Source organism: Bufo bufo, chromosome 3 (assembly GCF_905171765.1).
Source record: "Bufo bufo chromosome 3, aBufBuf1.1, whole genome shotgun sequence".
In the NCBI taxonomy this organism is placed as follows: domain Eukaryota; kingdom Metazoa; phylum Chordata; class Amphibia; order Anura; family Bufonidae; genus Bufo; species Bufo bufo.
The window spans coordinates 662400258-662423856 of NC_053391.1; the positions used below are offsets into that span (position 1 = coordinate 662400258).

Sequence of the window (23599 nt, forward strand, 5' to 3'; positions counted from 1 at the left end):
CTGCAAGACAAAGAGGTATGGCATTAGCTGTGCAGAATTAAAACATCCACCGTGAAAATGAAGACCATAAACATACCTGACTTCTCCTTGCTGGTGTTGGGGTGACGTAGAAGTGGACTACTGGATGGGGTCATATTTATCCGTCCCCGACCTGGTAATGAAGAGCAGTTTGGCCAGAAGAGGTCTGAGCTCTTGTCTGTCTGGGTGCTGTTGTCTTTACTCCCAGTTTTGGCATGTGAAACAGTCATGGTGGTGGAAGGAGGTGGCGGTGGCAGCATGAATGAAGGTGGTGGAAGTGCTAAAGAAGGTGAAGGGCTTTTACGATTGTCCTTGCCATCTTTACTTTGAAGAAGTCCTGGAAAGAAACACAAACCATGACGCACTAGTAAATACACTGTTTAATGTTTTTGATGGAGGAAAGTTACACCACAGAGACAAAACGGATTTCAATTTGGTTTTTGAGATGTACGGAAATGTTTTTGAATGTACATATTTTGATAAAATAGGGTATGAAATTGATTTGACTATAATTTTATTATCAATTTTGATGGCAAAAACAGGTTTCTATGGAACCCTGAAGGCTCTCATTGTAAGTGAATACTGCGTAAAGCCCAAACACATTGTAACGGTCTGTGCACACACATGTGCAGCACTATTCTTGGTTTTAAATAAATGGGATCTCAATGGAACGACTATACGATCAGATCATAAATCAAAGGGATTATCTGGGTGTCATCTGGATACATCTTATAATGGTTGTGGCTTCTCTTGTGGACCAAAGGCGTGGCAATGTCAACATAGCCCAACACATTACCTCCCACAGATGCAATCTACTTCCTGGACATTCCTACTAGGCCCCTTCCCTACTCATGACCAATGACTCTTAACATGTTCTCCAAGAAAACCCAAGGCAATCATTTATCTAACTTTCAAAGTTAATCAAAACTTCCTCACGACCTTCTAACAATATCTTGAAAATCTAACACTTTACTGATATATAAAAAAGCAATATTTAAAAGGTCCTACCTATACTTCCTTTATGATTCCTTTCCTCCTTCTTCTCCTCTGCAGCCTGACTAGTCGTCAGAGAAGTTTGTCGTGAGTGGGATCCAGAGGTTACAGCCGCCACAGCTGCTATAGATGGCACAGAGCGAGCAGGGCGTAAGCTGGAGCTGTCGTTTTTGCCCTGGTCTTTTCGAGAACGTTGATGGAGAACTTTTATCATGGCATCTTGCTCTATGATTTTGGCATGAAGATTCTTTATCCTGATGGTACAAATAATATTATGTACTGCTGAAGTTAGAAGAACAAAGTATGTGCAATGTCTACAACTTGCCCGGTCATGACCTTCTTGAGACTGCACTAGTCCCTTGGACAAAATTGACTTGGGTTTGTGGGAATGGGTAGTCTGAACAAGCCACATGAAGCTTTTATGGAGGTGCAACCAAAACAGGTTTGTGACTCTGTGCTGGAGTCAACAGTCATAGATCTGCTAATGATATGGATCCAAAATGTCACTCAGATATGAGAGATCAAAGTAATAAAATCAGTAATGTATCATCCAAAGGTAAGCAACATAAATGTATATGTTTGTAAGAACACATGGACTACATAATGTCTTTCACGGTGATATGGCAGGTGGCTTTAAGGAGTTGTCTACTTTAGAAAACCCCCATTTTTAAGTATTCAATTAGAACTTTAAAGGGGCTGGCCGCCAATCACCAATCTCAGATAGGTGCAGGTTCTACCTCTGGGACCTGCACCTATCTCTAGAACGGGGTCCCCAAAGTGAATGAAGCCGTACTGCGCAAGCGCGGCCACCCTCCATTCACTTCTGTGGGAGTGCCGAAAATAGATGGCTTGGCTATTTCTGGAACTCTCATAGAGGTAAACGGAGAGGTGGCTGCACTTACACTGTGCCCTCTCCATTCAATGTGCTCTCCTTCGCTTTGGGGACCTTGTTCTAGAGATCTGGAACCAGAGATGGGACCCCTACTATCCTAGTGATATGCCACCAATGTGTGAGAAGGGCCAACACCTCTAATAGAATTTGTAACCTCCATCAATTAGTCAGAGCAGAAGGCATTTCCAAAATGCATCTTTCTCCCTGAAGGACCTGTCCTGCATTACACAGGTGAATTTCAACAGGCACTATGTAATGCTTCATTTCTCCTGTGGTGGCGCTGCAGAAGATTTGAACACTTGCTGTTTTTTCTCACAGCTGGTCAGGTTGTCCCAGCAGCAACTGTGATCAGCTTATTTTCAGGGTGTCCTTGTAACAAAAACTTACGTGTGTTCCATGTCCTGGAATTTTCTGTTGGCTTGCACAATCTCCTCCTCTTCATGCCACATCCGTACATCTAGTGTGTTATCAGTGTGGCTTCCATTCCTTGAATGACTCATGATTGTCGAATCTCTATCACAACAAAGCCAGCATTAGTCAGTACAGTCCCGTGTATTGTCCTTACCGCACAATTTTTGACACTGGTTTTATAATTACTAGTGTCCACAGAACTCACACCTCATTACCTGACAGAAATAACACCTAAGATATTGTCTACAAACGAAAGTGTGGAGGACTTTGCAAGACCATCTATTACATGGTCATCCATCATCAACATCAGATCCTCAGGATCCGAATCCCAGCACCCCAGTAGTTCACCAAGACCAGGGACTGAAACAGCACAGTTTCAATGTTAAGTGGCCATGGCTGGTTACTGCAGCACTGTTCACTTTCACTTGAGTATGGCTAGCCTTGAAGGTCCACTTCCTCACCCATCAATCCCCAGAATAGCAGTCTCATGTCCCTATGGCTATACAGTTGTGTTGAAAAGTTTTGAGACCGACAAAAATTTTGGTTTTCACTAAGTTTGCTGATCAGTTTTTATGGTGGCAATTTGCATTAACTTTAGATTGGTATGAAGAGTGACCAGATAAATTGCAATTAATTGCAGAGTCATTCCTTGCTATGAAAATTAACTTTATCGCAAAAACCCAATTTCCACTGCTTTTCAGCCCTGCCACAAAATGACCTGCTAACATAATTTCAGTGATCTTCTCATTAGCTCAGGAGAAGAGGGCAATGCAGCTGATTGAATTAGAAGAGCAGACTGGTTGCTTTAAAAGAATCATTTTCTTCATCTGTCAACCACGGTTACCTCTAAGGAAACATGTGCAGTCATCATTGCTTTGCATCAAAAGTGCCTCACAGTCAAGGACATTGCTGCTTGTAAGATTGCACCTAAATCAACCATTTATCGGATCATCAAGAACTTCAAGGCAAGAAGTTCAGTTGACGTCAAGAAGGCTTTGGGGCACCCAAGAAAATCCAGCAAGTGCCAGGACCTTCTCTTAAATAGGATTCAGCTACAGGATTGGGTCACCATCAGTACTCAGCTTGCTTAGGAACAGCAGCAGGCAGGTGTAAGCACATCTACACGCACAGTGAGGTGAAGGCTTTTGGAGGATGGCCTGATGTCAAGAGGAAAGAAGCCACTTCTCTCCAAGAAAAACATCAAGGACAAACTGACATTCTTCAGGAAGTACAGGCATGGGACTGCTGAGGATTGGGATAAAGTTATTTTCTCTGATGAAGTCCTCTTCAAACTGTTTGGGACATCTGGAAAAATAATTGTCTGGAGAAGAAAAGGCGAGCATTACCATGAGTCCTGTGTCATGCCAACAGTAAAGCATCCAGAGACCATTCATGAGTGAGGTTGCTTCTCATACAGGGGAGTGGGCTCCTAAGAACACTGCCATGAATAAAGAATGGGATCAAAACATCCTCCAAGAGCAACTTCTCCCAGTGGACATTTGGTGATGAACAATGGATGATGGAACACCATGGCACATGGCAAAAGTGCTAAGTGGCTCGGTGAACAAATCGTTGAAATTTTGGGTCTATGGCCACAAGACTCATCAGATCTCAATCCCATTGAAAACCTGTGGTGAATACTCAAAAAGCGGGTGGACAAACAAAAACCCAGAAACTGTGATAATCTCCAAGCAGCGATTAGGCAAAAAAAGGGTGTCATCAGTCGGGATTTGGCCCAGAAGCTGTTATCCAGCAGGCCGGAGAGAACTGCAGAAGTCTTGAAAAAGAAGGGTCCACACTGGAAATATTGAGATGGATTTGTCAATAAAAGTTAGAAAACTTATGAGATGCTTGTAATTGTACCTCAGTGTAACAGAGAAACATCTCACAAAAAAGCCTCATTCACACGTCAGTGTTTGGTCAGTGGTTTCCATCAGTGATTGTGAGCCAAAACCAGGAGTGGAGCCTCCACAGACGTAAGGTATAAGGGAAAGATCTGCTCCTGTTCTGTGTTTAGAGCCGCACCTGGTTTTGGCTCAAGATCACTGATGGAAATCACTGATGGAAAACACTGACTGTGTGACTGAGGCTAAAGACTGAAAACCACTGAAGCATAACATGAAATGTGAAGACTATCATGCACCAATGAAACGAGATTTACTAAAAAGTTGAGTTCTTACGACTGGGAGATGGCAGTAGTGGCGGCGTCCATGGTAAAATGTCTCTTTGCGCTTTCTTCTAGGTATTTCTGCTCCCATTTGGTGGTATCTGCTTCCAGAGCCAAGATGGTCTCTTCCTTCTTCCTCAGCAAGTCCATTAGCGCAGGAGCACTATAATCTGAACTGTTAGATGGCGGATTGTTCGCATGTCTCTGTATGGAGAAGCATTTTAAGTAAGCTTGTTACCGGGGAGTGATGCATCTTTACGTCATGTACCGTATCTAAAATGAACATAGATCCTTGTGGTTGTGGCCGTCACAAGGTAAAGCCTCATTCACACGTCAGTGTTTGGTCAGTGGTTTCCATCAGTGATTGTGAGCCAAAACCAGGAGTAGAGCCTCCACAGAGATAAGGTATAAGGGAAAGATCTGCACCTGTTCTGCGTTTAGAGCCGCTCCTGGTTTTGGCTCAAAATCATTGATGGAAATCACTGACCAAAACACAGATGTGTGAACGAGGCCTGAGACTTATCAGGGTACTATAGGTATAAACTGCAGATTAGTTAAAGGAACACTCCGTATAAAACTAATACACTGTGGTAGTGCAAGGCCTGCTGGGGCAGAGCATGACATGAACTAAAGGGGTTCTCCCATGATTAATGTAAAAAATGAAAATCAAACATCATATATTAAATGACAATCTCTCTCTAACAAAGCTAGAACCAGCCCTGGACCTCACAAGGATCCAGAGATCTCCACATTCATTGCTCCAATTGCTCTCCTAGATTTAGATTTATGGGTGTGCCCTTCCCCAGGTGGCAGTCGAAGGATGTTACTAAGCATGTGCGTCCACCTCAGAGGTGAGCAAAGAACAAACAACAGGTGGCGCTACAGAGATAGATTGCAGTGTATACCTCTTTTATAACTTTTTTATTACGTGCAATCACAAAAGTATTTAGATTCAGGCGCTGTTGTGAAAAATGTAGAATATTTTTCATGGGACCACCCCTTTAATTTTTTTCTTCAAGTATTCCTTTAATTCCTTAACAGAGTGTGATGTACATGCACGTCCCATGCCGCAGCAGAGTGTATGGAGTGGACACAGGAGCTGAGCTCACTCTACACACAGCGGGTGTCGGCTGTGTTACACAACTGAGACCCTCATGTAACGGCCAGGATCAGAGATAACTCCAGTCCCAGCTGTTTAACCTCCCCTCCCTCATCACTTTCCCCCACACGGCATGATTGCAGGGTCTGAGTGGTTGCCTGCCCCCCGGCCTTTAATTTTAATACTCCTATTACGCCCTACCAGAGTACCTCGCACACTGAGTGTGGCTGTGCCTGCTACTGCAGCTCAGCTGAAGTCCTGGTGATCGGTGGGGATTGCCACTGATCATCCACTGGCTGCCTATCCTATAAATAGGCCATCGAATGATAATCCTCGAAAAATTCATTGTATTAACCTAATTTATTTCAATCTGATTAGATTTTCTTTAAAAGAAACTAATGTAATTTTATGCGGAAGAGACGGATCCAATTAAATTACTGAAGATGAAGATCACACGCAGGACTTCTTTCCAGCCCTCTCTTCTGTGTGATCGAGAAACAATCCGCATGAATCAGCTCATTTACGAAAAGTTCTTCAAAGCGAATGTACAAATTATACCGTCACATTTAAACTAATTAGCCCAATTTCCGACTAACCGAGAGGCGACTGTTGTGTGCGCTTCATCTATACAAATTAAATAACGATTCCGCGCGACATCCATTCACTGCGCAGACCTGCTGACGTCGGCCCTCGGGGCATTCATTTATAATGGGGATCATCTGTTACTGCTCCAACCTGACAGCGGCCCGAAGCTATAATACCGCCAGCAAATTCAGTGGACAAAGTCTGCTGTGTGTCCCCAGGAGTCTGAGGAGTCACTGGTCTGTGTCACTGGGGTGAGCAGGTTGAACTACAACTCCCAGCCTGTGACCTAGCTTAACGAACAAAATCTTATTTTCAGGTCCAAAATTCTGTGCTGATTCATGTCACAATATTTCTTTACACGGGTCACAGCTCTGTATCTTGCAACAGAGCTCCAAACCCCCTGCTACCCTTCAGACAGCGAAGCATCCCCTCTGGCATGTTTGTGGCATATCCACACGATATGCCATAAATGTCTGCTAGGTGTGGGACCTGCTCTTCTCTCAAGAACCAGGAGCCGTCATGCTCAGCCAGTCATGGAGATGTGGCTGCGCATGCGCGACCCTCTTTATGCACTTTGATAGCACTTCCAAAAACAGCCAGGTCAGCGCAGTGAGCTGTTTTTAGAAGTGTTACATTGCAGAGGCAGGACCTGCACCTGTCACACATTTATTGCAGGTCCTGTGCCACACTGTTCCCTCTGCAGCAGTCATGCCCCCTACAACTCCCCCCTCCCCTCTCCATATTAGCTAGGCAGAGCAAGCCCTGTGAAATATGACAGAGCAAAGCATGCTGGGTTTGGTTAGAAAACTCGACAGGAAGCTGAAGACAACAGGAAGTTCTGCAGGTTATTACCATCCTGCCAGGATACAGTGATGCTGAGAACAGGGGTAGGAAAGCGCTGGTATTAAAGACAGGTATAAAGGGCAAAAATATGCAGTGTTTGGGATACACTGGACAGGTAAAAAATTCATTATGGGATCGGAGAACCCCTTTCAGGGATATTTCACATGCAGCAAATTTGTAGGAGAAATTTTGGGCAGCGTGTCAGTGGATTTCCGCAAGCCGCATTCAAATGCATTGGACAACTGCAACAAATCTTCCACATGTGAATTTACTCTTATTACATATACGGGTGACCCTGTAATACGTGGCTGTGCAGTAACGCTCTCCGCTCAGGCTAATGTAGGTGGTCTTCCGAATCCCCCTTTATTAGCCCCTGCTATAAAGCTGATGTATTTTAATAGGTCATACGGACAGGTTTATTAGAATTACTCTGTATAGGATGGGCAAATATACCATAATAAGGGCTCATGCACACAAACTTATTTTTTCCTGCGTCCTTTTCAGTTTTTTGGGAAATGACTGTGTACTCTGTGTCCGTTTGACCGTTTTGCAAAAAAAAAAAATAGGACATGTCCTGTTATTGTCCGCATTACGGGCAAGGATAAGACTGTTCTATTAGGGGGCGGCCCTTCCGTTCCGCAAAATACGGAATGCACAAGGCTGTTATCCGTGATTTGTGGATCCGCCATTGTGCATGAGCTCTAACCATGCGGCTGTGATATTCACAGAATACAGGCTTCCATAAACAGTGCTGTTGCCTTCTGCAAGGGCAATCTAAAGTGCACTCATTATCAGACCGCAGTGATTCCAATAATAGTAATACAGTCAATGAGAATACTTAGGAATGCAGTTCTCTAATGTATTCATCACCATGTACCCTAAGGGTTAACACGCGCTGGCGGGTGTTTTACATACTCATTAGTACGGCGCTTTCTTCACAATTGCTTGGTATGAGCAGCTTTGTCTTTATGAGATAATCACCCGTTCTGCTGCAATGTCACCCGGAGGTGACGCTGCGCAGAGACTGCGGTTACCTGCTGCATCCTCAGACACTCCAGCTCTCTCTCCAGCCGCGTACGCAGCCGCCGCTCCAGCTGCTCTCTCTTCTCTCCCGCTGCCTGAAGCTGGGTCAGGGCCTGCTGCAGCTTCTCCACCTCCTCAACATAGACCTGCTTCTTCCGGAGCTGAAAGAGAGAAGAAAATTGTTGAGATCACAAGACACGACATAAGCTCCCTGTAGTACGGCAGATTTTCTGGATAATTGGAAGTTTTGTAAGATGGCATTTATTAAAGTAGTTATGTACTTTGTGGTTTTTTTTGGGGCAAACCCCCCGCTTGGTTAGACCTGTGAAGGGAAGTTTACTTACCTGCTTCCCACCGCTGGCTCCCTACTGCTTCTCTCCCTGGTCTCGGTTACTCCGCTGCGGTCCCAGGATGTCTACCTCCGTTTTGACACAGCTGCAACCAATCGTTGGCTGCAGTGGTGACCTGCCCCCCTTACGTCATATCAAATGTCCATGTGACACAAGGGAAGCAGATCACCACTGCAGCCAAACTGGATTTGTGGCCAGAACTGGCAGAGTTTGGCCTGGAAAAGCTGTCCTGCCCGGCCATTAGTGTGGCATCAGAGCGGGTGTTTAGTGCGTCGGGGGCCATAGTTACCCCAAGAAGAACTCGCCTGTTCACCCAAAATGTGGAGAGACTGACCTTTGTCAAGATGAATCAGGCGTGGATCAGCAAGGATTTCCACCCACCAATGCCTGATTCATCAGACTAGATCATCCAGGTTCCACACCAACACTTTGACAAAAGAGACCGGTTTCTTCTGGCTACCTGCCTCAGCTACTATTCTGAATCTGCCACCCACCTGATGCCACACATCTGATGCAAAGTGCTCTTTCTTTCACCCACCATCTTCAGCTGGTACTGATATTGCCACCCACCTCCCCACTCTGTCAACGGGTCACTCTGTGGTCTCCTGATGCTGCCACCTCACGACTCAGGTCTCCTGATGCTGCCACTTCCACACTGTCATTGTGCCACTTTGTGGCCTCCTGATGCTGCTGCCACTTCCACACTGTCATTGTGCCACTCTGTGGCCTCCTGATGCTGCTGCCACCTTCACACTGTCATTGTGCCACTCTGTGGCCTCCTGATGCTGCTGCTGCCAGCTCCACACTGTCATTGTGTCACTCTGTGGCCTCCTCCTGAAGCTGCTGCCACCGCCACACTGTCATTGGGCCATTCTGTGGTCTCCTCATGCTGCTTCCACCTCACCGCTCTGTCATAAGGCCACTCTGTGGACTTCTCATGCTGTTCCCACCCTCCCCACTTCATGACTGGGCCACTATTTTGCCTTTCGGCCTGGCTGACATCACCATTTATTTGACCCTTCTTCGGATCTGTCAGAAGGAAGGAAAAATGAGATGTACAACGGATCCTGTCTATGTAACAGCTGTAAGGCCTGTATGACATGGTCCCTATTTTGCACCAGAATTGGCTTATGATTTGGTAGCCAAAAGCAGGAGTGGGTACAAATCACAGAAGATATGCAAATATTCCATTCACGTGTCGTCTCTGTTTCAGATCCACTCCTGTTTTTTTTGGCTTTAGCAATACTGATGGATTACTGACCAAATGCTGACCGAGTGAAGGTGGATGCTCCAAAGACAGGGCCGTTATTGTTGTCAGGGCCGGCGCCACTCATAAGCAGAGTAGGCAACCGCATAGAGCCGCCGCCTGCGCCCCCGCCCCCTACTTGTCATCCATCTGACATCATCTCATCTCCTTCTGTTCACTTCGGGCAGAGAGAGCAGCTACGAGACCCTGGTGTATTTAAATCTCATTTAGGCTTTCTTTCATGACAGTGACATACACAGTGTACTGGGGTGGGGCAGCTGTCATATGTATGGATGTACACTAAGTATCAAAGTTACCTACAGTAGAAGTCTTATATATATATTTTTTTTTAAAATACCGGACTGCTACTTAACTTTTTTTTTAAGTAACTGGCTACACTGCTTTCATAGCTGTGTAGTTAAATGCCTTGCTTCTGATGTGAAAGGTTGTGAGTTCGAGTCCCAGGAGAAACTTTTCTGAAAGTGTTTTTTTTATTTTTTTTAAATACCGGACTGTTACTTTACTGCCATGGGGGAGGGGGGGGGGGCTATTGGCGCCATGATACTGGCACATGGAGGGGGGAGGAGAGAGGCACTTGATACTGGCACATTAGGGGGCAGGGGGAGAGGATGGCACTATGATATTAGCACATGGGGGGGGGCAAGAAATGGACATGAATCATGAGGGGCAGAAATGTAAAATGATGGGGGGGGGGGGGGTCAAAATGTACATTTACTTCTGTTGACAAAAATCATTGCACCGGCTCTGATTTCGGGAGTGCAATCCCGCGAGACCAGTGACCTCCAGAGGTTGGTCTCGCGGGATCAAGCGCCAAAGACACATGATCTTGGCAAGAGCCAAGGCAATATGGACCTGGAGCACAGCGAGGAGCAGAACCTGGTGAGCACCCCTAGCAACCGCACTCTGACAACCTGCACTAGGGTGTCAGAGGCTGCAGGACAGTGACTGGCAGCAGGGTGGCACACACTTGTGTACAGGGGTCAGGGCACACCTGCTGCTTGACTAGGGGCCATAGATTCTGACTGGCACAGGGTGCCCAGCAGTGAGTGGCACATGGAGCCTAATAGGTGGCACATACTGTCTAAAGGGCTATGAATGGTACAGGGTGCAGGACAGTGCCAGACTGGCAGAGGGCACAAGGCAGCATACTGTTTTATGTTGCCCTGGTGGCACAGGATTTCAGACAGTGGCTGAATGGCGCCTGGCAGGGAATAGGTGGCACTGCTCGTGTTTGGTGTGCCAACCTGCTGAACAGCGCAGAGTGATTGGCATCACTGGGATGGTACTAGGTGGCAGACAATGGCTGGATATTATATATACATGACCATAGTCAGACTGGCACAGGGTACGCGACCATAGTCAGACTGGCACAGGGTACATGACCATAGACTGGCACAGGGTACACGACCATAGTTAAATGTTGCATGCAATAGGTGGCTGAAAAAGGGGAGGGAAAAGGGGTGTGGTCAATGGGCGGAGTCAAGGGGGCGGCAAAATTAGTTTTTGCCTAGGGTGGCAAAAATCCTTGCACCAGCCCTGATTGTTGTGACGAATCAGAGGAAGGGCAAAATAATCAGTGACGTCAACACGAACTTACTGCTGACACCCTCTCCACTCTGTCCGGGGGGCTCTACTTGTATAAGCATTTAATAGAAGAGGTTCTGTAGACATCTATGTGGAATAGTGAATTTTTGTAAAAGGAGTGCGCTCCTTCACGCTATACTAGGATCTTGGGCCTCTGCACGGTTCTTTATACCTGGCGCTAACATTGACCTTCAGTTATTTGGTAGGTTTTGGCCCCGTGACTGCCCAAATAAGTGAAGTGTGCAGTGATTCTAAGAGCGACGCCTGTCATCTGCATGTCATACTGACTGACAGTATTATTTCACTACCACAGCAGACTCCCTATGCGTGTTACTGCAAGGCACAATGTTCTACATCACTATAAAGGCTCTCTGCAGCCAGGAAATAGCAGTTTTTAACGCGATTCGCCACAAATAAATTCAGATCGAACTGTATTTTTTCGGAAAATTCGCCGAACGGGCTGAATCGAATTTTTGAGAAATTCACTCATCTCTACCCATGACAGTGTTTGAATAATACAGAAATGTTTTAACCGGTGACCACCTCTAAAAGTTAAAACAAAACGAGGGGGGATGCCCAGCTCCCCATGAATCCCTCCAATGCTATCTTCTGAAATATGTCAATGTTCAACCACTGTGACCCCTCATAGGAAGTGTACATTGACCACAACCCAACCGGACCTCCTCCAATTTGGGAATCACCATCACTACTGATGTCAGAGGAGGAGAGTACAGGGGGCGGGGGGGGGGGGGGGGAAGGAGGGGTTGGCTGGAAGATTTCTTTATATTCTGATGGCAACGCTTTCACTTCTGTCTAGTTTTGTCAGAGGGTCACCAGATTTCCCCAGGATTGTAGCTTCAGGGAGTCCTGTTACCACAGTCCATAGATAAGTAGCATAAGACCACCCTTCCTACTGGCTGCTTCCATGGAAGCTAAAAGGACCACGTTGGATTGTGGATTTCTTTAATAATGGGGGAGAGACAAAAAGTTACACAGGGATCATTGACAGAGAGCGCCCACATGCGTCTTCCACTAATGGAAGACTATTGACAAAGGAGTGAAAAAAATCCATCTTGTACTTTTGCTTTTCTCCACACGACTTTCTGCTACCCCTGTTGTTCTATTGATTTTATTTTTTTTTATAATTTTTCTCTGTAGCTGAAGGCGGATGACTTACCCACGCTACCAGAGAAAATCAATATGAAGAAGAAAAAATTATTTTTCCTTTATGTTGCCATTTATTTTTATGTGGCTTGTCAGAACTGGTTCTATTCTCAAACACTGGGGAAAAACCTGACGAAATGATGTAAATTATAAATTTATTATGTGTTTTTTTTTACTCTCTGTACATCCTGAGAAACATTTTTTGCACAAAATTTTTGTATTCACCAGTCATGAGGTTTTATGGGAAAGAGAAGGCCAAGCAGGTTGTGGCAAATTTATCGTGCACCCTACAATACTATAAGTACTATCGCTACTCCTAATCACCCCTACTATCCCTATTACGCCCCATTCACATGACCGTATTTATGGTCCCCATCTGACTCAGATTTTTTTTGCGGATTAGATGCGGACCCATTCATTTCAATGGGGGCCGCAAAAAATGTGGACAGCACACTGTGTGCTGTCCACATCCATATGTTCTGTTCCGCGGCCCCGCAAAAGAGATAGAACATGTCCTAGTCTTGTCTGTTTGTAACAATGGATCTGCAAAAAAACTATGCATCATGGACGTTAACCAAAATTTTTGCAGATCCGCGTTTTGCGGACCACAAAATACCTATGGTCGTGTGAATACCTTCTAAAGGGATTGGTCTGGAGTCTACTGCAGTCTATACCCCCATTGAGGAGCGTTTTATAGTGAAGACTGCAAAATTTGTAGACTTGACCCCCCCACACACACACAGTTTAGCACTCGACAAAAGCAATAGTAACACAGTGGGTCCACGGTCTTGGCCTGAACATGACACTTGACATTGCTCTTCAATGGAAAACTCTATGCATAGACTTGTGTCTAGCCCGGGTCTTACCTCTTCTTCCAGTTTGACAACTTTGGCTTGGGCATTATTCAAAGCTTGGTCTAGGATTTCAATGTGCCTCCTCTGCTCTTCGTTGGTAGTGCGCAAAGCTGCCAGTTCCCGATGCAGCCCCTCCATCTCCTTCAAGTGTTCTTTGTCTAGAAAATGGATGAAACACAGAACAGTTTCAATCAGAATCCTGCATGGAATCTGGGCCCGGTGCCAGCTTACCTCTGGCACCAGCATAAGGGAGGAAAAAAAATAAAGACATGGAAATCAGCAGATTTGTAGGTGACTACAGGGCCTCTGTGTTCCTCTGCCTGTTGTCTGCTGAACATCAGTAATAGCCAGCGCTCGGCCAGACGTTTCGGTGGCTCTTCGCTATTTTTGAAAAGCCATAATCAAGTGACACCCTAATGATGAAACCTAACGTCCCATCCACGGAGGATACGCAGACAAGAAACGGTGAAGACTGATACCGACCAAGGGGTGGGGTGCCCATGTTATGGGTCAGCACAAAAATGATAGGAGAAACAATAAGAGCAAAGTATGGTAAATGTTATACTGCTAGTATGGCATAAGTGCTCATGTGTACTCAATACTTACCCATCACGTCTATGATGTATGTTTATTGTGTATAGACGTGCAAGCTTAACATCTCCACGTGGTTTCATTAGCGGGCCAGGTCTAAAAAAGTGCCTTTTTGGTCTCCATCTGGCTTAGATACGTTATAGTGCATGTAAGCCGAATGGATGACCAGACATGAGTTCACATCATATAGTCCTCAGAACTCAGAAACATTTGTATGAATGATATTAATGGCAGTATTACATTTTTATACTGTATATGGGACAGAATAAGTTAAAAAATAAAAAAAGAAGCATTGCTCACCTCACCGATCTTCCCCTGCTGTCGTTTCCACTTCCTGGTCCCGCTAAACAAACAGGAAATGCACGAAGAGGTCAGCTCAGTGGTTCAGGTGGGTGACCGCCGTGACAAGTGAGGTCTGCCCAGATAATGGTCATAACAGCAGCAGCTGAGGATCAGTGAGGATGAGTAATTCTTCTCTTCTTTTTTTTTTAACCCATTCTGCCCCATACATAAAAAAATATAATCCTGCCTGATAAATTTTACAATTTACATTTGGAGCAAACCTACAATTTTGCAAATTAAGGTCCATGGAAAGGAGCGGAGTCTGTATGGCTGACACAGCGAGGGGTTTTGTCTGGGAACGCAGGTATTTTCCTCCCAACATGTGCGGCCGGGCTGGTTTCCAGCCAGGTGAGGTCAAATACCGGACCGAAGTTTAAGTGCCGATCCGGATTTTGGCAGCACCTGGCCGTCCTTTAATAGGCAGCTGGGCTCAGCAGCTGAGTCTCTGTGTTTGGGATCTGAGGCTTTGTGCCGTGCTGGAGGGCTGATAGCCGCACGCTGGGGAAACAGGCCCCCTAAAGCCTGCTGTGGACCGCTGGAGATAGAACTGCCGACAAGGTGATTTTTCTGTGAACTAACAGCAAGACTGCAAAGTGTCGTTTTACTTTTGCCTTATGTGTGAATAAACGCTGAAGTTTTCCTTTACAAACTTGTTGTTGCCTCTGTACTGCGTCCGCTTACCCTGCCTCCCAGAGCGAATCCCCCCAGTAGGAACATACAAGACTTGTCTCCCATAGACGAGATGAAGACCACATGGCAGCGCGCACATCCCTGCAGTACAATAGCTCGGCCTTTGATCCTCATATTCAAATGAAGCAAACAAGGCAGACATATTTTGGCTGAACATTAGAGAAACAGCTTCTATTGCTTGAACTCTGTTTTGTCAAATTTAATTACGTGCTGACATTTCATATTGTTTCCCGGTCTATTCTGTCTGGTCAACGCTGTGAAATCTGAAGTAATTAACTGCGCTAGAGGCGGCTCCATTGTGACCGGACTAAAACGTAATAAAGCCGATAATGAAAACCTCTTCAGGCCCATTCATGCTCATTACAGACGGAATGTAAATGAAGGGAAAAAAATATACACGTCCTGGATACATGCGCACTTTTCTACGGCAGCACTGCGGCCGGGGGGGGGGGTCTAGTATTGTGTAAGTGGATGAGGTGGCTCCAGTGGACAAGGGTGGCCCATCAACACCAAACTCTTCACAATGGAAGGTGTAGACCCAAGCCGGGTCTCATTCTTATTACTTTACCCTAAGTATGCCCTAACATAGGACAATATTAGTGGACCCTGGGCTGGGAGCCCGTATAAGCTCTCTGCTAAGTAGATCACAGCACTGAGCCAATGAACAGTAGACAGGGGCAAAATGGGGTTATGCTGCTGGTATTAGGGGGGCTGCATTTGAAATGAAGTTTTCCTAACCCAAAAAGCCCATAAAGGGGTTGTCCAGTTCAGAAAACCCGGGAATGATCATTACAGCTATTATAGGACTTTGTGCGAGTCGCTCCTTCCAGCCGTTTCCATGTTCATTAGTGCAAAATGATTTTGCTCGTCAGTTATGAGTCCTCCGACAGAAAAACAACGAGGCGCTGGTTCACAATATGATTTCACACATTGGCGGCATTAGCCGAGCAGTCACATGACCTTCATGTCCGCCTTTCAGGACCATGTGACCTACATTCATTCATGAAATATTCCGTCTAATTCTATTGGTGGAGGAGGACAATAGGGCGAATAGGGCTAACCTTCTAAATACCCTGGACTACTTTCTAGGAAAGGTTTCTGACTTTTTGGCAACTCCCCCAAAACAGCTGTCTACAGATGGATGTCTCTTCCACTCGGAGGAGACTTTGGCTTGACCAAAATCCCTAGTCATGTTTTAAAGGGAACCTGTCATGTGTTTATCATCACCCCATGAACAAACTAGCCCTTTCAATAGTATATTCCCCCCCCCCAGTTTTTTCACATTAGTAATATAGCACCTTTGCATTCCTCGTTATTCATTTTCCCGCCAATTATTAAAATGAACAAATGACGTCACAAATCACGCCCCATTTTTCATCATCTCATTATCTGCAGCTCTTTTTTTATTTTTATTGTGGCTCCGAATTCTCGCTTCTAATCCCGCGCATGCGCGCAGTAACGCCACTCTCCCGGTCTTCTTTCTTATACGACGTGCATGCGCCAGTTATTTTCCTTCCAGAAGCTTCAAGTTGTTGTTTAGCCAAATAACTCCCGCTTCTACTGGTTTACTGGAAGTGAGGATAGACCGCGCCAGTATATCCCTGACGCATGCGCAGTTTACTTTAGGGTGTTAGAATGGGAATCATTACACTGGACACAGACAGCGCGCATGTGCGGGATTTTGAGCGTCTGAACAAGCGAATCGGGGAGTGGCTACAGTTCTGAATAGAAAAAAAACTGGACTCAAATCAAAGTTATGCGTCACGCTGGACTCAAATCAGCTCATTAGCATGCGGCGCGTGGCTTCTTTACGTGTATATTATGAGGCTAACCGGTTGTCACACCGCTAAGTGAATAAATCTAAGGTACTTTTTAACAGTTAATAATTGTATATAATGAGTTATATTATAATCAAATACCCACATGACAGGTTTCCTTTAAGGCCTCATGCACACGGCCGTGGCTGTATCGCGGCCCGCAAATAGCGGGTCCGCAATATGCGGTGACCGGCCGTGTGCTCCCGCATCACGGATGGGTCCGCAATCCAGAGCTGAAGTGTGGAACGGAGGCACGGAACCCCACGCAAGAACAACGGAGTGCTTCCGTGGTGTTTCTGTCCGTGCCTCCGCACCGCAAAAAAATAGAACATGCTCTAATTTTTTGCGGTGCGGACCGATCACAGACCCATTCAAATTGCTGTCCCCAATGCAAGGAACGGCCGCACAACGGCCGTGTGCATGAGGCCTAAGACTCATATCATATAGGACATGACAATCTCTTTCTAACAAAGCTAGAACCAGCCCTGTACCTCACATGGGTCCAGAGATCTCCCTATTCATTGCTCTGCTAGATTTATATCAAGCTCAGGGAATGTGTCCTTTCTAAGGGGGTGTCCCTTCTGCTGCCGCTGCTGGCAGTTGGAAGATGGAACTGATCATGTGAGTCCATCTCAGTGAGCTGGACAAAGAATTTAAAAAAAGAGCAAACAGCAGGGGGCGCTATACAGATATACAAAGTATTAAGATCCAGGTAATGTTTTGAAAAATGTAGAATATTTTTCGTGGGACAACCCCTTTAAGTGGTCGGATATAGGTGGCGCTAGAGAGACACTTTTAGGAGAGCTGATTTGCATACCTTTACCGGGAAGCATTGAGGGACATTTATCAAACTTTTCCTGCAACTATAGTGGAGTAAAAAAGTCACAAATTATAGCTAACTTTTTTGAGTTTCTCGCCACTTTCCTAAAGTGTCAATACAATGGGGTGGGGCTTAGTGGGAGGTGCAGGGCTTTCAACAACCCGCCAAATTTACTATAACTTAAAGGGGTATTCCTATCACAGGCAATGGGGGCATATCGCTTGGATATGCTCCCATTGTCTGATAGGTGCGGGTTCCAGAGAACGGATAGGGGAAAGGTGGTGGAGGGTGCGCTGCACATGCGCAGCCGCCCTCCATTCATTTCTATGGGGCTGCCGAAAATGGCTGAGCGCTGGCTCGGCCCCATGGAAATGAATGGGAGCGGTGGCTGCGCAAGTGTGGTGCGTTCCCATTCACTTGTATGGGGAGAGCGCTTGGCGGTGGCCGGACCCTGGGATACCCGGGGTCCTCCAGCCACCGATCTCTCCGCTCTGTTCTCAGTGTAGGTGTGGGTCCCACCGCTATCAGACAATGGGGGCATATCCTAGCGATATGTCCCCATTGTCTGTTATGGGAGTACCCCTTTAAGTTTTAGCTCAAGTCTATGCCAGTTCCTGGCTGGCGTACTATGCTTTAAAAGTTTTTTTTTCCGGGACCAATATATATATATATCCACAGGATAGGTCATCAATATGAGATCGGTGGGGGTCTGACACCTGGCACCGTCTAGTGGCCATTCTCCAGTACTGCAGCTCACCTTTCATTCCCTTAAAGGATAACTGTCACATTTAGACCCTAATTTCAATTTTCATATATGTAGTTACTAATAACATGATATTCCAGAATCAGTTACTATTAGACTGACTTACCCCATATTTAATAAGATTCAGCCCTTAGCAACCAGTCTGCATAAAACTGCAATTTCACTATGCAGTTAAGATGGCCGCCACTGCCCTCACCCTGAGGCTAATCCCGTCTGCCCTCACTAGCCAGTAACAATAACCCCCCAAAAGTGTCAGTAACCAGAGCCCTTCCCCTAAAGGGTTAATCTCCTGCAGCACAGAGGGTTCCTCTTACCACATGTTGCTTTCATTTATACACTGAGCAGACGGCAGATCTCCCTTCCCTGCTCTGCGCTGCTCCAACTCTGCATTCTCCAGCTCTGCTGAGTGAGGGAGCGTCTGCCAAGCGCAGGGACAGGGAGAAGTGCACACAGCCCAGGCACTGTTATCAGCTGCTGGGGAGGACCTGGCTTTAATCATTTACTTACAGTCCCTGGCTGTCAGTAATCTGACCCTGCACGCTGCGTGCTCCGTCCTTCAACAGATAGACGGACCATGCCTAGCAACCCTATTTTAAGCACAGGTAAAAGTAGGCAGTACAGGGAACAAAAATGTGGAATTAAGTGAAAAGTTGAAATAGGGCCACCAAGGTACTCCAAAAAAAAATATATACGACAGTTATCCTTTAAATAGGAGCATGAGCTACAGTACCCGGAATGGCCACTGGTCGATTCTGTCCACTGCTTACCTTCGGGACTGCGGCTGCCGCTAACAGCTGATTGGTTGCGGGTTCTGGGTGTTGGACCCCCGCAATTCAATACTGGTCCCAGAAAACCTCTTTAACTGACCCTGAATGGCATAAATAAATCTATGTAATGTGAAGCGTAAACACCAATTTACTTTCTCCTTATGCACCGAGTAGGTGTCAGTTCTCACTGAAGATCTGGCATTCTATGCACAGAACTAAAGGAACTGGTGAAATATGTTTAAAATGCGCTGCATTTGATGGAATAGTGGAAGGACGGATAAATATCTGCGGCTACAATCTATGGGAAAGTACGAAGTAGGGTCATTTATGACCCAGGCTATTTTATTATTACATTTTGTAATGTCTTCTTATGAGATAAGCGCCTCCCTGCAGATTTCCGCCGTCACTTCTATTTGTCTGGTGTCCTGTTGCGGTTACTATGCAACGTTTAGCATAGCAACAACTCCGAACGGCAAATATCAGACGTGTGATCCTGCTGTGATTCAGCGCGGCGGTCCTCGGCACTGCAGCGGATTTCTGTGCAAGCGCTCAGGATTAATAGTCAACCCCATTTCAGGCTTCAGATAATCACAGCATGCCTGGCGGGGAATGGTTTTGAAGATAAGAAGCCTCTGGGAACAAGTGGAGATTGGAGTTACATGGTGTGACATAAACGGCTTGATATGAGAGCATATTGTGTGCTGAAGTTAAAGCGACACTCCGCCTATTTTAAGAAGCACGTATTTTGGCCAGATGTTACGCTGTAGCAACACTTCAATATTAATGTCAGATGTTGCAATCAGCTATAAACGCGGCATCTGAGGAGAACAATGACGGGGAGCAGCGCAATCGCCGGTCCCTGTTATTGTACCCAATACTTACAAAGAAATGCTCTTCGTGATGAAGTAATTCATCACTAAGCTAATTTTTTAGTAAAATTCGGCAAAGCGGCCGAATCTAATTTTTCAATACTTCACTCTAATCAGGAGCAATGTGAATATGAAGTTTTATTCTGCCAGTTTCTGCTCCTGCAAGTTCCCCCTCACCTATCAAGTGCAGGTGTGAGAGCTCCATTTTTCTAATACAGAACTCCAGATCCCTTGCACGGGCATAGAGTTAGGGCCCATGCACACGAACGTATTTTCTTTCCGTGTCAGTTTTTTTTGCAGACCGTATGCGGAACCATTGGGGTCCGCAAAAAAACTGAAGTTACTCAGTGTGCATTCCGTTTCCTTATGTCCGTATTTCCGTTTCGCAAAAAAATAGAACATGTCCTATTATTGTCCGTATCACGGACAAGGATAGGACTGTTCTATTAGGGGCCAGCTGTTCCGTTCCGCAAAATACGGAATGCACACGGATGTCATCCGTATTTTTTACGGATCCGATTTTTGCGGACTGCAAAATACATGCAATCGTGCTCATGAGCCCTGAAACGGAGACAGTGCTGACCATGCAAAACTGCTGACAGCGCTAGGTAGTGGCTGACGACAAACATACTACTTTTGTAGAGCTGTAATTATCAGGAGCAGTGTGAATATGAAGTTTTATTCTGCCAGTTTCTTCTCCGGCCAGTGTCCCTCACCTACCACCGGCCACTTATAACACTGGTGTCTTTTCATGTGTTAGGCTTTGTTCACATCACCATTCAGCTTTTCCGTTCTCCTGCTCCGTTTAGGAGCAGGAGAACGGAAAGGACGGATTCAGCACATAACTGAGCCAAACGGAGCCCTTAGGACCCCATAGATTATAATGGGGTCCGTTATGTTTCCGCTCAGAAGATGATTTTGAAGCAGAGACAAAAGTCCCGCATGCACAACTTTGTCTCTGCTCCAAAATCATCTTCTGAGCGGAAACATAACGGACCCCATTATAGTCGTTGGGGTCCTTAGGCTCCGTTTAGCTCAGTTATGTGCCGAATCCGTCCTTTCCGTTCTCCTGCTCCTAAACGGAGCAGGAGAATGGAGAGGCTGAACGGTGATGTGAACGAAGTCTTTGGGGCCCTCAGGCTCCAGGGCTGGGTGTGACTATAACTATATCTCTGCTTGCTACACTCTACAAAGACGGTAAACAAGTCTTCGAGTTTCCAATGCATTGTCCTGCTTCCTCTGTATTCGCTGGAGATTAAGGAGAAAGTTTCGATTTGGAGACTAAAAATACGGCACTCACTTTTCAAGGCATAGGGCCCCTCTTCCGATGCGTCCTCGTGTCCATTATACTCTCTGCTGGCCAGCTGCCTGTTGGCCGTTTCCAGCCGATCTGCACAAAGACAGGAAACAGGAATGAAAGATTTGGGGCTGGAAAGAGGATTCCCTGACCGGACTAATGTGAGGAACTCCGCTCTGTGCTGAACTTGTTATTTTGGATGGAACATATAGTACTTCACCCTGGAATGGTAGCTCAGTCTACGCTTTTGCAATCCAGCTTTTACTTTATGGTTCCAAAGCATAGACAATCAAAAAATTTAAAGCAACTTTGTGAAGAGTCTTGACTAAAAATCTCCCACCGTTTTGTGTCCACAGCTCCTATGCAGACCTATTAGTCTCTGTGGTTCTAGACTACAAACGTGTAGCTTCACTCTGAAGTCGACCTCCCTTCCACCTGTCCTCTACTTCTTCTTACATAATGGCTATCCTACAGTCTTTAAAGGGACAAGTGTCAGGACCCCCAAGTTATAAACATGCCCTTTAAGGGAGACTTTAAGGAATTCTTCACTTCCGTCACGTACATTTATTAAGTCCGTGGTTCAACTGCTGTTCCGTTAAGACGAAGGACAAATTATTCGTGATCCAACAGTCGATCCCCCACGATCAGCCACTTATCCCGTCTTATAGATAAATCTTGGCACAACCCCTTTAACTTCACAGGAAGGCTGGGGGTTGGGAGACTCCCAATTTGGAATTAAGTTATATATATGCCGAAAAATGTCTAAAGAGGGAGTACCCCTTTAATCTTCTGAGAGCTCATTGGTAGGGATTGGTGAGCTATGAAGGGGCTGCACTGCTAGTACTGTGCCCTTTGGGCTTAAAAAAGGACCTATCGCTCCTCCTATGTTTAATGAAACACTTGCACTCCTCATGTAGTCACAATTCTGGATCATCTATCCTTATGACCCCAAGTTGTGCTGGTCCTCTAATATTCATTCTAGAAGTTTTATGATTGAATGGTCAGCAGTCTCCATTAAAGGTCCAGCTGGGTGCTGCCAGTTGGGGGTGGGGGGGTGCACAGTCTGGCACTGACAGCACTGATTGGATAGTGTCATAATGTGCAGGACACCCCCCCCCCCCCCCCCCAAGCTGGTAACACCCAGCTGGATCTTCACTACAACCTGTTAGTAATTAATTCATAAACTTCTAGCAGGAATAATAGAGGAACAGCACAACATAGAGTTATAAGAATAGAAGCTCCAAAATTGTTATTACATGGGAATACAAGGAGGCATGTCAGGAGAGGTGACAGGCCCTCCTTAAAGGGGTTGTGTAACGGAGCGGAAATGTAGACTACATGCTGTACATTCAAATGACTAGCTGACCATGTAATGCATGGATAGGAGTAGTAGGACGAGGATGCTTTTACATAGTGGCTCTCTGTTCTGGCTCATAGAGCATAATCCCCCCTCTGGACAGGTCATCAGTATCTGATTGGTGGGGCTCTGACACCCGGGACCCCTGTCGATCAGCTGTTTGAGAAGGCACTGATGCTCGCAGTAGCACCACAGCCTTCTCCAGCTTTCCCTTGGCCAAGTGACGACACGCTCATTGGTCGCGTGGCCTAGGTGCAGCTCAGCCCCATAGAAGTGACTGGGGCTGAGCTGCGATACCAAGCACAACCACTATACAATGTACGGCGCTGTGCTTGGTGAGCACGTAGAAGGCCGCAGCGCTCCTGTGAGTGTTGGACCTCCACCGATCAGATACTGGTGACCTATCCTGAGGACCTTTACAAAAAAACCTTCCCAGACACCTGATGTACCTATGTGCCAAATTTGGTGTCCAAAGGTTTGGATGCCTATAGAGGAATATAGATGGGGATCCGACAGGCCCCGCTGGTGTCTGGCTGTGCCGGGTACAGCAATTGTGGTAGTCTGGTCAGACTACCAGATTTACCGAACGCAGATATGGACATAGCCTTACATGATGTTCCTTGTGCCGATTCCTATGACGGGGCTGGTATCATGGCATTCGGAGACCTCATTACCTCTCAGATCCAGGTTGAAGTCGTGCAGCCTCCGGATTTCAGCTTCCAGCTTGTTTTTCATGGCTTTATCTAACGCTTCCCTCTTTGAGGAAGACTTCACCAGGCTCTCATACGCTTCCGAGATCTTCTGGATTTCAGCTTCAAACTAGAAACGGTAAAAAAAATATGGATAATTGGTAAGGAAACGAAGATGTCTGGGAGGTGACGAGATTACGCTGTAAAATTAACTACTCTGGCAAACGTCCTGGTAATTAACACTCAGTTATGCAGCAGAGGCCAGGAGGGATGAGAGGCTGCTCGGAGAGAAATACAGTATTATTGTAAGAGCTGAAGGGATTCTCCACCTTCGGCCCGTTCCCCAA

General features: G+C 46.0%; 1 protein-coding gene across 3 annotated transcripts in view; it reads right to left on the reverse strand.

The window, feature by feature from the left end:
• The window catches only part of AMOTL1 (angiomotin like 1), a 107606-nt gene that overhangs the window by 1366 nt on the left and 82641 nt on the right, over positions 1–23599 (reverse strand). For all 3 annotated transcript variants that reach the window (XM_040426320.1, XM_040426322.1, XM_040426323.1), the window contains 8 exons: positions 23238–23382; positions 21210–21299; positions 13263–13408; positions 8043–8192; positions 4495–4685; positions 2291–2416; positions 1027–1265; positions 77–355 (listed from right to left, as the gene is read on the reverse strand). In XM_040426320.1, coding sequence (XP_040282254.1) covers positions 77–355; positions 1027–1265; positions 2291–2416; positions 4495–4685; positions 8043–8192; positions 13263–13408; positions 21210–21299; positions 23238–23382 — 1366 coding nt within the window. The remainder of the gene's footprint in view (positions 1–76; positions 356–1026; positions 1266–2290; positions 2417–4494; positions 4686–8042; positions 8193–13262; positions 13409–21209; positions 21300–23237; positions 23383–23599) is intronic.